General features: G+C 36.4%; 1 protein-coding gene across 2 annotated transcripts in view; it reads right to left on the reverse strand.

Annotated features, from left to right (window-relative positions):
• Positions 1 to 709: 709 nt before the first annotated feature.
• The window catches only part of LOC136026229 (proteoglycan 4-like), a 56,971-nt gene continuing 42,818 nt past the window's right edge, over positions 710 to 14,862 (reverse strand). For both annotated transcript variants that reach the window (XM_065702566.1, XM_065702565.1), the window contains exons 4-6: positions 8,979 to 9,178; positions 7,203 to 7,530; positions 710 to 910 (exon numbers count right to left, since the gene is read on the reverse strand). In XM_065702566.1, the coding sequence (XP_065558638.1) occupies positions 812 to 910; positions 7,203 to 7,530; positions 8,979 to 9,178 (627 nt within the window). In that variant the 3' untranslated portion in view covers positions 710 to 811. The remainder of the gene's footprint in view (positions 911 to 7,202; positions 7,531 to 8,978; positions 9,179 to 14,862) is intronic.

Genomic DNA, 14,862 nt, shown 5'->3' on the forward strand with positions numbered 1-14,862 from the left:
TCTTGAGACACAATATTGTTTTAAATAACAAATTTCATTAAGATTCGATCACCCATTCGTAACTTAAAAATACCTCAATTTTTCTAATTTTTCCGAATTAACACCCCCTCCAACTCCCTCAAAGAGAGCGGATTCAGTTTGGTTATGTTAATCATTTATCTAGGACTTCTGCTTATTCTTCCCACCTAGTTTCATCCTGATCTCTCCACTCTAAGCGTTTTTTTTAAGTTCCCCCTCCAACTTCCCCCAATGTCACCGGATCTAGTCGGAATTCAATGTAAGAGATGGAGTTACGAGGTCCTTCTGAATATGAAATTTCATTAAGATCCGATAGCTCCTTCGTAAGTTAAAAATACCTCATTTTTTCTAATTTTTCCGAATTATCCGTCCCCCCACTCCCGCCCCCCAGATGATCGAATCGGCTAAAAGACTATTTCTAACTTAATCTGGTCTGGTACCTGATATTCCTGCCAAATTTCATCGTCCTAGCTTATCTGGAAGTGTCTAAACTAGCAGAACCGGGACCGACTGACCGACCGACCGACAGAATTTGCGACCGCTATATGCCACTTGGTATTTACCGAGTACCATAAAAAACGAACGGGGCACTTGTCAAGCTAGACCCCATTAATCCCCCCCCCCTACACTCACGAATCTTTCTATCTTGTCGTTCCTATCTACATAATTTCAATAAAAACCATTCTATAAGTAATGTTCATAAAATGTAATAAAAAAAGTAATCAAAAAGTATTTTTCGAATAAAAATAAAGAACTCTTCCATTTCCAGTCCTTACTCGTTCATTAGTGCTATTCATGGCTGCCGCTGCTCCCTCCTAAAACCAGCCAAAGAAGCCAAACGAGGTGATATTCTGCTGGATGGAATCACAGCTGCCGTTTTTGTAGTAGTTGTCTGGAAATGGTAGAAGAAGTCACAACACATTTAACTCTGCTGAACTCATATGTTAAGGCACTTCACGACCCTCCCTCCCAGACAACTTTTTCAAGAGAGCAAAAAGATTAATTTGTACAGAGGAGCTTCTCTTCACCAACATTTTCAAGCTAAGAGACTCTAAACTAGATAATTTGAATATTATCTTAATAACAATATTTGAATATTTATTTATTTATTTGTAAGTTTTTTTTGAAAACAAAACTATTTTTCTGAAAATTTACGTACTACCATTTTCCGTGTGAAATAAACAATATACATATGTCAACACTTTGAAAAGTTCATTTTCCCATCTCAGCCCCTTTAATATTCTTCAGAAATCGTCTGCTGACTGAAGTTAGAGACTGCTTAAGCTTAAAAGCTTTTGCCAACAAGTTGCTCTCGAGGTTTTGGAGAAAGGCCTTCCCATTTGATAGCTGTGAAGTTAATCTTCCGATTTTTAATTGCTTCGCATTAAATGCCATACATCAAGGCATACAAATTATAGCAATAATAATTCCTATATAAAGGGACCGAACTTCACCCGGTGATTATTATTCGTTTAACAAGATTTGTCTTAATTAGATAATTAAATAAAAAAAACTAATTTTTTTAGCTGAAAGTAAGGAGCGACATTAAAACTTAAAACGAACAGAAATTACTCCGTATATGAAATGGGTTGTCCCCTCCGCAATCCCTCGCTCTTTACGCTAAAGCTTTTAATTGTTTTAAAAAGTAGAATTGTGGCAAAGAGTCAAACTTTAGCGTAAAGAGCGAGGGATTGCGGAGGGGACAACCCATTTCATATACGGAGTAATTTCTGTTCGTTTTAAGTTTTAATGTCGCTCCTTACTTTCAGCTAAAAAAATTATTTTTTTTTATTTAATTTCTAAACGTTTTTGAATTAATGCATGTTTGGTTTTGGCTCTCCGCACATAAATTATTAAAATGAAATTTGTATATTAATTCTTTTTTTGGCTAAATAGCTTTCTCTTAGTTTTGATCAGACGATTTTGAGAAATAAGGGGTGGAAAAGGAGGCCTAGTTGCCCTCCAACTTTTCGGTTACTTAAAAAGGCAACTAGAACTTTTAATTTTTAACGAACGTTTTTATTAGTAAAAAATATACGTAACTTAAGAATTAACTTACGTAACAAACTTTCATAATCTTATATTTTTATTATGTATACGAGGGGGTTTGTACCCTCGTTAATACCTCGCTCTTTACACTAAATCGTAGGTTTTGTCCTAATTCTTTAAGAATGACCCCTGAATCAGAAAGGCCGTAGAATAAATAGTTGAAATTACTAAAAATACTTTAGCATAAAGAGCGAGGTAATTATCTCCTCCTAAATACCTCGCTCTTTATGCTAAAGTATTTTTAGAACCCCTCATATGCGTAATAATCTCTGTCCGTTTTAAGTTTCAATGCTACTCCTTCCTTTCATTTGAAAAAACGTTTTCATGTTTATTTTTCATTGTTTTCTTATAGTAATGCTAGAAAATCCTGCGCCCTTTTCATTGAATTTTTCTTCCCCCACGACATATTCCTCCAAGGAAAGATCCTCCAACATAGCCCCCTCCCCTCAGCCCCACCCCTAAACAAAATAAAATCCCCCTGAAAACGTCTGTACACTTCCCAATAACCATTACTATATGTAAACACTGGTCAAAGTTTGTAACTTGCAGCCCCTCCCCCAGGGATTGTGGGGAAGTAAGTCATCCCCAAAGACATAGTTATTATGGTTTTCGACTATGCTGAACAAAATGGCTATCTCAAAATTTTGATTCGTTGACTTTGGGGAAAAAATTAGCGTGTGAGGGGGCCTAGATGCCCTCCAATTTTTTTGGTCACTTAAAAAGGGCACTAGAACTTTCCATTTCCGTTAGAATGAGCCCTCTTGCGACATTCTAGGACCACTTGGTCGATACGATGACCCCTGGGAAAAAAAAAAAAAAAAAAAAAACAAACAAACAAACAAGTAAACACGCACCCGTTATTTGTCTTCTGGCAAAAAATACAAAATTCCACATTTTTGTAGATAGGAGCTTGAAACTTCTACAGTAGGGTTCTCTAATACGCTGAATCTGATGGTGTCATTTTCGTTAAGATTCTACGACTTTTAGGGGGTGTTTCCCCCTATTTTCTTAATTAAGGCAACTTTTCTCAGGCTCTTAACTTTTGATGGGTAAGACTAAACTTGATGAAACATGTATATTTAAAACCAGCATTAAAATGCGATTCTTTTGATGCAGCTATTGATATCAAAATTCAATTTTTTTAGAGTTTTGGTTACTATTGAGCCGGGTCACTCCTTACTACAGTTCGTTACCACGAACTGTTTGATTGTTAGTTTTCAGGTGTAAAAAAACGATCTAGATAGATTAAAACTTGGGGTAATTCCCTTAGGACCTTAACTGCTTTTGGAATTTTCTTTTCTTGTATGGTTGACGTTACAAATAACCAGACGCCTAATACCCTAGTGACTTTACTTTCTAAAGCAAATAAAATGAAAAGAAGTTAAAGTTGCTTTGCCATTGAGTTTGAATAACTGTCATTTTCACTTAACAATGCTCGGTGCCCTAATATTAGCTACTGCGGCATACTGAAAGATTCAATATTGCAGAAGATCAAATAATGCAATTTTAAGCAATCTCAATATATGTTTTATTGTTAAGTTACGGAACAGTCGATGGTTACTTCACCTCGTAATAAAACTGTTACATTAAAACACAGTGGGCTTATCAAACATACCAACACTACATTTAAACGTTCCCTAGCAATCATTAAAAGTTTGACTTATTCCTCCACGTTTTAAGTTTGAATGTCGCCCTTTTTATGTAGAACTAGCTGTTGGGGTGGCGCTTCGCGCCACCCCAACACCTAGTTGGTGGGGCGCTACGCGCCCCCCAAGCCCCCCCGCGCGCGTAAGTCGTTACGCGCCATATTAGTTACGCGCCATTGTAGTTGTGTCCCTGTGTCCCACCTGTGAATATAGATAGATTTATATATGTGTTTCAAACTACGTAAAAATTGCGAATATACAACATTTTTGGCTTTCCCACTACTGGAAGCTTTCCGTTTCCAATTGCCAGCAATTGATCTGAAAATGTTTGACCAGAATCATCGTTTTGCAATCGGACACGCATATTTGTAGTTAATTTTAATATTTTTACGTGTGCCCATAAATTAGAATTTTTCAGGCAAGCATTCATTTCGTCTGCAGGAGTTAAACTACGTAAAAATTGCGAATATACAACATTCTTGGCTTTCCCATTGTCTGTGCATATACAAAGCCGTATGCACTAATAATGACGTCATATGCAAACGCTCTTTTTACAAACAAACAAACATGCATACACACAACTCGTTTTTATATAGATAGATAGATAGATGGATACAATACAAATAACTGCGTAAAACTTGCGAATATACAACATTCTTCGCTGTCCAATTGTCGCTGCATATAAATAGATTGTCAGGTTTACCGACCCTCGAACATGCAACGTACAATTGTCCATGGGAAAAACAATCAGTATTAAGATCTATACCACATTTTTCTAATGATTGACCTTGAGCTTTGTTAATGGTGATTGCAAATGCTAATCGAATTGGGAATTGCAATCTTTTAAATTGAAAAGGCAGATCCGTTGGAATCATGGGAATGCGAGGAATAAGAACAGCCTCACCCTCAAAAGGCCCTGTCAAGATTGTCGCCTCTATTAGGCTTTCCATTGTTTTTTTTACGGCAAGTCGCGTGGACTGCCTGGTCTGCCTGCCTGCAAAGGACTGCCTGGTCTCGAATCTTGGTCAAAACAATATTGTTGATTTCGTGGACGTCTATATTTTTGGGTGCGAGAATCGCTCTTTCACTTAGCCATTTATTATTTTTATAATTTTTTAGAATATTCGGAAATACTTTTTCAATCAATTCATTTTTGGACGTTACTAAACTACAGAAATCAGCAGCTAGTTGTATACGTCCTGAAATTGAGTCTATCGTATCATAAATGTCTCTATTAGGCTTTCCATTGTTTTTTTTACGGCAAGTCGCGTGCCATTACAAAGCTTTGGTGGGTTGATATTTCTTAAAAGTATTATTGGTACGCCTATTTTTAGTTGTAGCACGTGTAGTGGAAACCCTGAAAGATATATGGAATTTAAAAATTCAGATGGATAATTAACCGCTTCATTTGGTTCCAAAACTGTGTCGACTGACTTGCAAAGGACTGCCTGGTCTCGAATCTTGGTCAAAACAATATTGTTGATTTCGTGGACGTCTATATTTTTGGGTGCGAGAATCGCTCTTTCACTTAGCCATTTATTATTTTTATAATTTTTTAGAATATTCGGAAATACTTTTTCAATCAATTCATTTTTGGACGTCACTAAACTACAGAAATCAGCAGGTAGTTGTATACGTCCTGAAATTGAGTCTATCGTATCATAAATGTCTTTTTGTTCCGACGTTAACTTGTAAATGTTATTTTGTACATACGACAATAGATCACTCGTACTGTAACTTTGTTCACGATCCAATTCTACACATGTCGAAACAGCAGCGATACGGTTAGGTGAAGGCATTCCCAAATCCTGAAGAGGTTTGTTTGCCATACGTACGCACAAATCTTCTATAATAAATAAAGTGTCGTTATAAATTTCTGATGTAAAATCAAAAGTCATTTCTGACGTCTCTAACTGTTTTCGATGGAGTATATCTTCGGACATTTTTGACTTATATTTTTCCCATAACTCTGTAGGAGCTGATGGAGAGCAAGTGTACGAATTTGACTTGGGGTTGACGTTTCGCACGCGTCATTGATGCAGTTATCCCAGTGTTGGTCATTCTCCAATAAATTCAGAGCTTGGCATGCACTACGGTAAGTGTTATGTATAGTACCGTTTACAGTTCTCAAATACTCAAAGGATGTCGGACCGGGTACATTCACCAAAAGCAGGCGTAGAAAGAAGCATTCATGTTGATTGGGGTGAACGGTGTAGAGTCTTCCTATCGTGGTATCTTTGAAGATGGTAGGTTGGCCGTAAACCCACTGGTTATCTACTTCGATGGTGGTACCGTTGCCATTGTAGGTTTTTCAGTCATTTTACAATTAGAAATTTCTCTTTCAACGGTCTTCTTACAATTAAAAATTTGTCTTTGAACGATATTCTTAAATACCTGTGTCCTGGTCGTCATTTATATTCCCTGTGTCCCGGTCGTCATTTGTGTCCCGGTATCCCAGTCTGTAATTTCTCTTTTTTCTTTTTTCAGTTTTCTTTTTCTTCTTTATTTTTCAGCTTCACTATGAAATACATATCGCCGAACCTTTGTTTTTTTAACTAAAATCTGGTAGTCATTGATGACCTTATCCAAGTCAAAATCCCAAACCCAATCATCATCGCTATCATTTTCAGTTTTAATATGTTTTGACTCTCGCTGTCCAGGTGGATCTTCATCTAACTGCGCGGTTTTGCGTTCTTTAGCCTCAAGCCTGTTTCCTTGCTGTTCTTTTGATTCCTCTGCACGCTTTCTTTTCTGACTTTCTCTATCAGCAGCAAGTTTTTTGGCATAGACTCTTTGAGCATCTTCATCAGTCATTGTAAACTTAAACATTAATAGAATTCTACGCGAACATATGTCTTATATAACTTGAATGACGTCACCTTCAAAGCAAAAATGATGGCAACTAATTTCATGACGTCAGCCGAAACATGACGTCACCTGATCCACGATCCACAGATCCACAGACAACTTATTTTTATATATATAGATAACATTTTAAAAACTAGTTTTCTTTTAACTAATTAATTATCAAAAAGATGGAATAGTAAAAACATTTTAAAGCAGTTACTGTAATACAAAGAAAGAAAACGATCAACAATGGAGGGTTTTTAAGGCCAAACGAGCACACTGAAAAAACACACAAAGCAAATATTTTGAGAGGACAACCACCTCTCTTGTTCAGCGCGAAAAAAATATTATATTCAATGAAAAAGGCCAAGGAAAAAACCCACGAAACAAAACGCGGAAAGTCAATGTGAAAAAAAATTATTATTTAATTGAATTATTACTTGAAATATATTTATTATTTCCGTATTATTTTTTGGTTTTGATTTATTTTTTTATTTTATTCTGTTTCATTAACTTACATACTAAGATTCAAGAAAAAAACATTTGTAAATAATTGTGATTACAATAATGGGATATTTAGTATAGTTTCTGTAATCTACAATTGTAAATATATAAAGGTTTAGAAAAAATAAGACCAAATACCTTTTCTACCGTAACTTGAACTGCATCGGCGTCTTTCACGTTTCCAACCCTTTTCACGGGAGTCGCTTCAAGGCTTGTGCTTGTCCTAATGTCCTTTCCGAGATTACTTATATCTTCGACCAAAGCTTCCTGAGACTGGATCCCAAAATCTACAGGAACAACTTGGGTGCTCGGCTCCCTTGGAGCTTCATATTCTATCGGAATAGTCTGACTTTGCGGCTGTGGAGGAGGAGGGGGAGGAGGAGCTAGCCTCTCCGGTTTAGCCTCTTTACGCGGAACTCCACGCCTTGGTGGAGGCTCTTTCCCTACAGGCGGTTCTGATACTTCCCTGTAAGAATTGAAAACAATGAATCGAATAGATTTTATTTAAAAAATATGCATTACACTCGGTCCCAAATGGTTGGGTGGAGGTCGTAAGGAAGAATTTAGTAGAAATTTAAAGTTCATAGAAGGAGGTAGAATGAACCATTAAAAATATAGGGGTGGGAGGAAAAACTTGCGCAGCTGAATTGTTCTCAGGTGGTTTGGATATATGATGAGTTCTTGTTAGTAGTAGTAGTATTATACACCGCCGGAAAGGTTAGAGAGGAATCCCAAAGAGAAGCGAAGTTTGAACATCTGGCCGTAAATAAAATCATAAAAAATACTAACGCATAGTTCGAAGACAAAAACTATAAATTAAATGCAAAGAATGGAGAACAGTGGCAAACAGTGAAGTTAGACAAATAAGAAAAAAAAAAGATATTAACATGGTATTTGCAAATTATCTACACTCATAATAATTATTTCTTTTATTTTCTTTTTATAGGCAAAGTGCAAATAATTCAAAGAAGTAGATCTTGAAAACGGAGGTTCAATCCCAGTTGAAAGAAAAACTTAAAAATTTAATGAGCATTTCACGTGCATAAGAACAATGTGTCCTAAATGCTAAAAAAAGGAAAAGAATTTAAGTCATAAAAAAATAAAAAGGAAAGACTAAAATCAAGAGAATAAAAAGAAAAATCAAATAAATATATAGACTACAACAACTACTATATATAAAAAGTACTAAAGTGGAATATATAATCAATTAGCTACTGCTCTCAAAAATACAGAAGTAACTGACAATAAGATAATTAAGACAAGCAAAAAATAACTTAAATATTCTGTTGAGAAATAATCCTTTAAATAACATTATCAAATTATCTTAATATCATTACTTCTGTGCTGTTAAGAGGTATGATGGTATAAACCATTCCTTGGTTTGTATTGCCTCTTTTTTTGCTTATTTATCATTGACAGGTGGTTTATTTAACAGTTGAAGAAAAAACACATTCTTGTAAGCTATATTGCCTAGGGTTGTGTCTGGGTTGATTATGAAGGGCCGGGAAGCATTTGCGATAGTAGCGATAAATAAATTAGAAGTGTTAAAAGGCCATTGTGAGGTATGTTCTTCATATTGTAGCTAGTGAATTAGAAAACCAACAATTTACCAAATGCTGTCCTCTTAACCACCCCACGTTTTTTTTAAGCAAGCACACAAATTCAAATTTAAATGTGATAATATCCGTACGTCTTTTCTGAATAATCGATAAACATAGGGCATCCAAGCTTAATTTCTCCCGACTTCTAAAACAATGCTTCCATATTCTCTGTAAATACACGAAAATGATGGGTTTTTTTCATTTATCTGCACCACATAAAAAAAAGGTACTATTACGTAAGTACTTATAAACGAGCAAGTTAATGTTCATCATCGAACGAACATATGCTAAATATTTATAAATAAAGTAGTACTTTCTGAATGCCTGCTCCTCCTCAGGCTTCGATGGAAGTGGTTGTGACTTCACTTCCAATCTTCTTCTCCCATATTCTCGCTTCTGCGGAGTAGGTGGGACTTTCTCCTGAGGTTTTTCTCCTGCTCGCTCTTTCTCCTCTTGACTTAATACTCTTGGAGGAACTACTGCTGTTTGACGTTGGGAAGCAGGATGAGTGTCCTAGAAATCAGATTAGTAACAGACTAGAAATTGGATTATATATATATATATATATATATATATATATATATATATATATATATATATATATATATATATATATATATATATATATATTTATATATACCGACTAAGAGCACAAAGTAACGAACGCAAATTGTACCCAGATTTAGACTGAAATTAACTGACTGGGGAGTTCTTTGGCAAATAAGGCCGAACTCTCCACATGGAATCGAGGAATCGTATTGAATTAAAAATCAGCCATCTATAAATACAACAAGCTGCTGTATGTAAATGTGTGGTGTTAGAACCCATGGAGCTTTCACCCAATGGATGAATGTATAGAAAAGTGAAACGAGTCTATTATAGCATAGGTCTCAACTTTTACCATTTGGTCAATTAGTTGCGAATTTCGCAATTAACAAGCAATAAACTCAACGTGGGATAACTGTGTGAAAAATAAAAAAGATTATACAAGAATAATTTGTTCTAAGACCAGACTAGCTGCACATTATGCACGAACTAAGACGAAGAACGGGAAAAAAGGATAAAGGATAATATTCATTTGGTTACGTTTTTGCTTTCTTTGTTTTGTTGTTCAGAAATAGTAAGCCCTTGAAATTTTGGGAAGGCCGTGGCCCGAAGGGCCTACCCCTGTATATAAACTACTTTGAACTAAGTTTACGCATTCGAAAATTGGTTTCAAATGGAAGGTTAAAATATGCAAATGCAATGAGTATAGGCCTATAGTTAAATGAAGGGACATTTGCTAGTGCATCAGAAATTTCTATTATTTTTTAACCATAACTTTATTAGAATGTTAGACAGAGTACTCAAAGACTTAAACCATAACTTATTCGGCCGGGGAAAATAGAAAAGCTGATAAGTTGCATAATTAAGCAGGAGACATAATAAAATGAAGAATGTGTTTCAATTTGTTGTACTTTTATTAGCGAACAGTTTTTAGTAAGAACGGAACATTAGCTCTCACAACGAGATAAAAAAAAAATCGACTGGAAGTGGGGACCAACATTGAAACTTCAAAGAAACACAGTGCTCCGTATATGAGGGGGACTAACCTTCCTCAATACTCACTCTTTCTGCTGAAGTATTGAAGTTCTTAAAAATGCTTCTAATTCAAATTCAACGGGCCCTTGTGTTTGAGCAATCTGTCAAAGATCCTTAGCGTAGGAAAAGGTAGCCCTCCCATACGGAATAATTTCTGTTCCTTTTAGCTTTAACGTTGCTCCTTACTTCCAGTCGTAAAAACTTTTTAAGATTTAATTTCGTAACGTTTTTCAAACCATGCCGGGAAATCCCCCCCGTAAAATTACCCTTGCAAAATTTTCCCCAAAAACTTTCCTCTCCATGAAAAGTCCCCGTCCCCGCAGATAATTCCCCTAAAAAATGTCACACTTTCCCCAATAATAAATACTATATTTGAACAATGGGCAAATTCAAAAACTTAACATCCCTTTTCAGTGGGCTATGCGGGTCTTATTCTTATCGACACCAAAGGAATAGTTACTGGACATTTCAACTATACTTAATCGGATGCCCATCTCGGAATTTTCATAAGACGTCTTTGAGAGACATCAGATGTATAATAAGGGGGTTTAATACAAGAATTGCCTCTCACTCAATTGGACTATCTGTCCTGGCTTTTTCTACAATTAGCCATGACTTGATGCCCACAACTATTTGATTTTAATTCAAAAATCAACTATTTTCGTTTGAATTTAAGTCAAATAGTTGTAGGCATCAAGTCATGGCTAATCATAGAAAAAAAGCCAAGAAAGATAGTCCAATTGATTGAGAGGCAAATCTGGAATTAACCTGGTTATTAGGATTGTATAAAAATTATGTTAGTTCATTTGTTAATAGATATGTCTATTATCGGCCATGCGTCGTTCCTAGGGCAGTAGAGCTAAGGTAGATAGTCGGTCATGGAACCTATAGTTTTCCAAGTGTTTGGTTCGATGGCACGAGTAAGTGTGCCGCTCTTATTGGACCAATACTTGTTTGTTATCTTTTAGCAAGGCACGCGTGCCTAGAGTCTCATTCCAACTATACTTAATCGAACGCCTATCTCGGAATTTTGATAAGATGTTTTTAAGGAAAAAGGGGAGTGAGAGGGGGGCTAGTTTAGCACCAATCTTTTTGGTTACTTATAAAGGACACCATAATTTTCTATTTTCGTTTGAACGAGCCCCCTCCGTCCTTTAGAACCATTCCTGGAAAAAAAAACATTCATGATCTCTCTTCAGGCAAAAAAAAAAAAAATGCAAAATTCTGAATTTTTGTAAATAGCGCTTGAAATCTAAGGTTCTCAGATATGCTAAATCTGATGGTTGGTATCACCTTCATTAATACCATTTGTTTTTAGAAGTGTTTCTTTCATTTTTGAAAATAAGGCAAATTTTCTTAAGCTTTTTATTCTTAATAAATTTTCTTAAGTTTTTATGGCACTTGATATTAACCAAGTGACATATAACGATCGCACATTCTGTTCGTCGGCCAGTCTGTCTGTCTGTCCCTAGGTTTTGCTAGTTTAGGCACTTCCAGATAAGCTAGGATAATGAAAATTGGCAGGCGTATCAGAAACCAGACCATATTAAATTAGAAATAGTCGTTTCCCCGATTAGACCATCTAGGGAGGGGACGGTTAATTCGGAAAAATTAGAAAAAATGAGGTATTTTTAACTTACGAACGGGTGATCAGATCCTAACGAAATTTGATATTTAGAAGGATTTTGTGCTTCAGAGCTCTTATTTAAAATCACGACCGGATCTAGTGACATTGGGGGAGTTGGAGGGGGAGCCTGGAAATGTTGGAAAATGAAACCTGATATATAGAAAGATCTTTATGTCTCAGATGCTCCATTTTCATTTCGAATCGGATCCGGGGACATAGGGGGTTGAAGGGGAGAAACAGAAATCTTTAAAAACCAGAAATCTTGGAAAACACTTAGAGTGGAGAGATCGGGATGAAACTTGATGGGAAGAATAAGAACAAGTCTTAGATACGTGATTGACATTATTGGAACGGATCTGCTCTCTTTGGGGAAGTTGAGGGGTGTTAATTCGGGAAAACTAGAAAAATTGAGGTATTTTTGACTTAAGAATGGTTGACCAGATCTTAATGAAATTTGAAGGAAGTCACGTCTCAGAGCTCTTATTTTAAATCCTGACCAGATCTGGCGACATTGGGGGGAGTTGGAGGGGGAAACCAGAAATCTTGGAAAGCGTTTAGAGTGGAGAGATGGTGTGAAACTTGGTGTGTAAAATAAGCAAATGTCGTAGATACGTGATTGAAGTAACTGGATTGGATCTGCTCTCTTTGGCGGAGTTAGGGGGGTCCAGTTCTTTGGCGAGTTTGGTGCTTCTGGATGTGCTAGGACGATGGAGATTGGTAGGCGTGTCAGGGACCTGCACAAACTGACTTGATAAAGCTGTTTTCCACGATTCGACCATTTGGGGGGGAGGGTTGAAAGGAGAGGAAAAAATTTGAAAAAATTAGGTATTTTTAACTTACGAGTGGGTGATCGGATCTTAATGAATTTTGATATTTAGAAGGATATTGTGTCTCAGAGCTCTTATTTTAAATCCTGACCGGCATTAAGCCTCCGATTTTCCTTTCAAATCAATTTATTGATTCTTAGAATTTTGCTAGAGCTCATGCCATATGAGCTCTTGGCTCTTCCGATCTCGTCACAAGTGCCATATGAGCTCTTAGCTCTTGTTTCTTAAGAATTTTTCAAGAATTTTACATATCCATTACAAAACGGAGCATGTTCAAATAACAGTATAAATATACTAGTGATCCAGAAATTTTTGTTCTAAAGCAGACAAGCAAAACAAAAAGAATTAAGATCTTCCATCACTTAAAGCGTCAATTAAAAAATAAAAAAAAAATTAATTGAAGAACTTGCCAAAAAAGTATTGAAAGAAAACCAAAGACCAACATGACAACCTAAAACGACCAGAAATAGTCATGTAATGTGCTAAGCCAACAAAGAACAGAAAATAACTAAAATGAAAATAAAGGCTAAACCGCCTAGAAACTAAACGAGTCATCAAAACGTAAAAGAAACAAAAATTACCACAAATATAAGTAAGGTTGTCACCCCTTTACAGCCCTCTGAAGGTTAGAACGACATTTAACTGACAACAAAAAATATATTAGTTTTTCTTTTTTCATAAAAAAATAAAAAAATTTCGGAACATTCTTGAATTCTTTCCTCGAATTTCAAACAACCGATGTTATTTGTATGACAATTGTTTGGCATTATAGTAAATTTTCATTTGTACTTCGTTCCTGTTAAATATACTCCCTTCAAATTTTTAGACAAGCAATAAGCTAGGTGGTTTATTTGTTAATTAACCTATTTGAAGTATTTCTTGAACAAACTAAGCATATTTCTTAAAACATTGCTCCTCTTACATGGCTCCTAAAAAGCATGCAATTTTGAAAAAAAAAGAAATTATTGGCAATCAATAATAAGTTTTTAAATTTTGCCAAAAATTTGTATAGGAAGCATACGCTCAAAGAACAGGTACCTCACCTGTTCACCTCAGGCTGTTCTAGTCAGTCCTTGGCAGTGAGCTCTTCTCACGCTTCAAAACTCTTACCTGAAAGCGTGGAAGACTTTATTAGAGACCTAGTCAACTATATTGGCTGTAGTCCAAAGCCGGTCAATGAGTATGAACAGTTTCAAGAGTTTACAAATATTACCAAACACAGGCTGTTGTCCATCAGTGCAATACGATGGCTCTTGAAATAGTGGTTTATAGAATTTTAGAACAGTAGAGTGCCTTGGTTCTGTTCGTGGTGCAAATTTATATTGCAGCTGTGCTGTCTCCCCCATTCGTCTGCTGAGTCAGAATGGCAGTTCTCAGTTTTGTCAAACATGAAGACAAAGCTTCGGGATAGACTAAAGATGGAAAATGTTGCTGCGATGATGCACACGAAACAAATGGTGCGTATGAAATGAAAAGGTGGGGAGTAGCAACTTCATCCATACCGCTGCAGTTAGTGTTAAGAATTCTCAAGGTGGAAACCTGTTGTCTTAACAGCAGTTTCCAGTTTGTCAGGCACCAGAAACTACCAATAGTAGTAAACTGTAGTCTACTCGGATAGTAAGTTACTGTCTAATTTACGGAGCTGCACGGAGAACAAACGGATAGATGCGTTCGAGACTCTCCGAGCACTTAATCAGTGTCAAGTCAGCATCATGTAAGGAGATGGCAAGAAAAAGCCATCAACTACAGACAAAGCTAACTAGGTGGGGTGTCGCTCACAATCCGGCTCTGGTAGAATCTAGAGTAGTGCTTTTGAATTCACTTCTTGCATGCGCAAGTGGGCACCTGTTGTCCGACTCGGTCAAGTCTGCAAGAAGTGATTTGAATAGATAGGACAGTAGTTTACCGACTCTTGAAAATTAGAAGCAGCTTGTTGTTTTCCCTTCTCCGACTGTCGTGACCAACACCAATCGAACGAGAACAGTATAGTAGTAACAGACTTATGAAGGAGTCATGAAAAAGAGACCCTTCAAGGTGGAGTTAGCATCTGTACTATGCAAGCCTGCTCCCACCCTCAAACACCCAAAAGTAGCTCCACACTTTTTAGGGAAAAGAAATATTCCACTTCTCGTAGCTCCAACGAACCTATGTTGTCAGCCTAT

The sequence above is a fragment of the Artemia franciscana genome, chromosome 4, assembly GCF_032884065.1.
Source record: "Artemia franciscana chromosome 4, ASM3288406v1, whole genome shotgun sequence".
Classification (NCBI taxonomy): Eukaryota; Metazoa; Arthropoda; class Branchiopoda; order Anostraca; family Artemiidae; genus Artemia; species Artemia franciscana.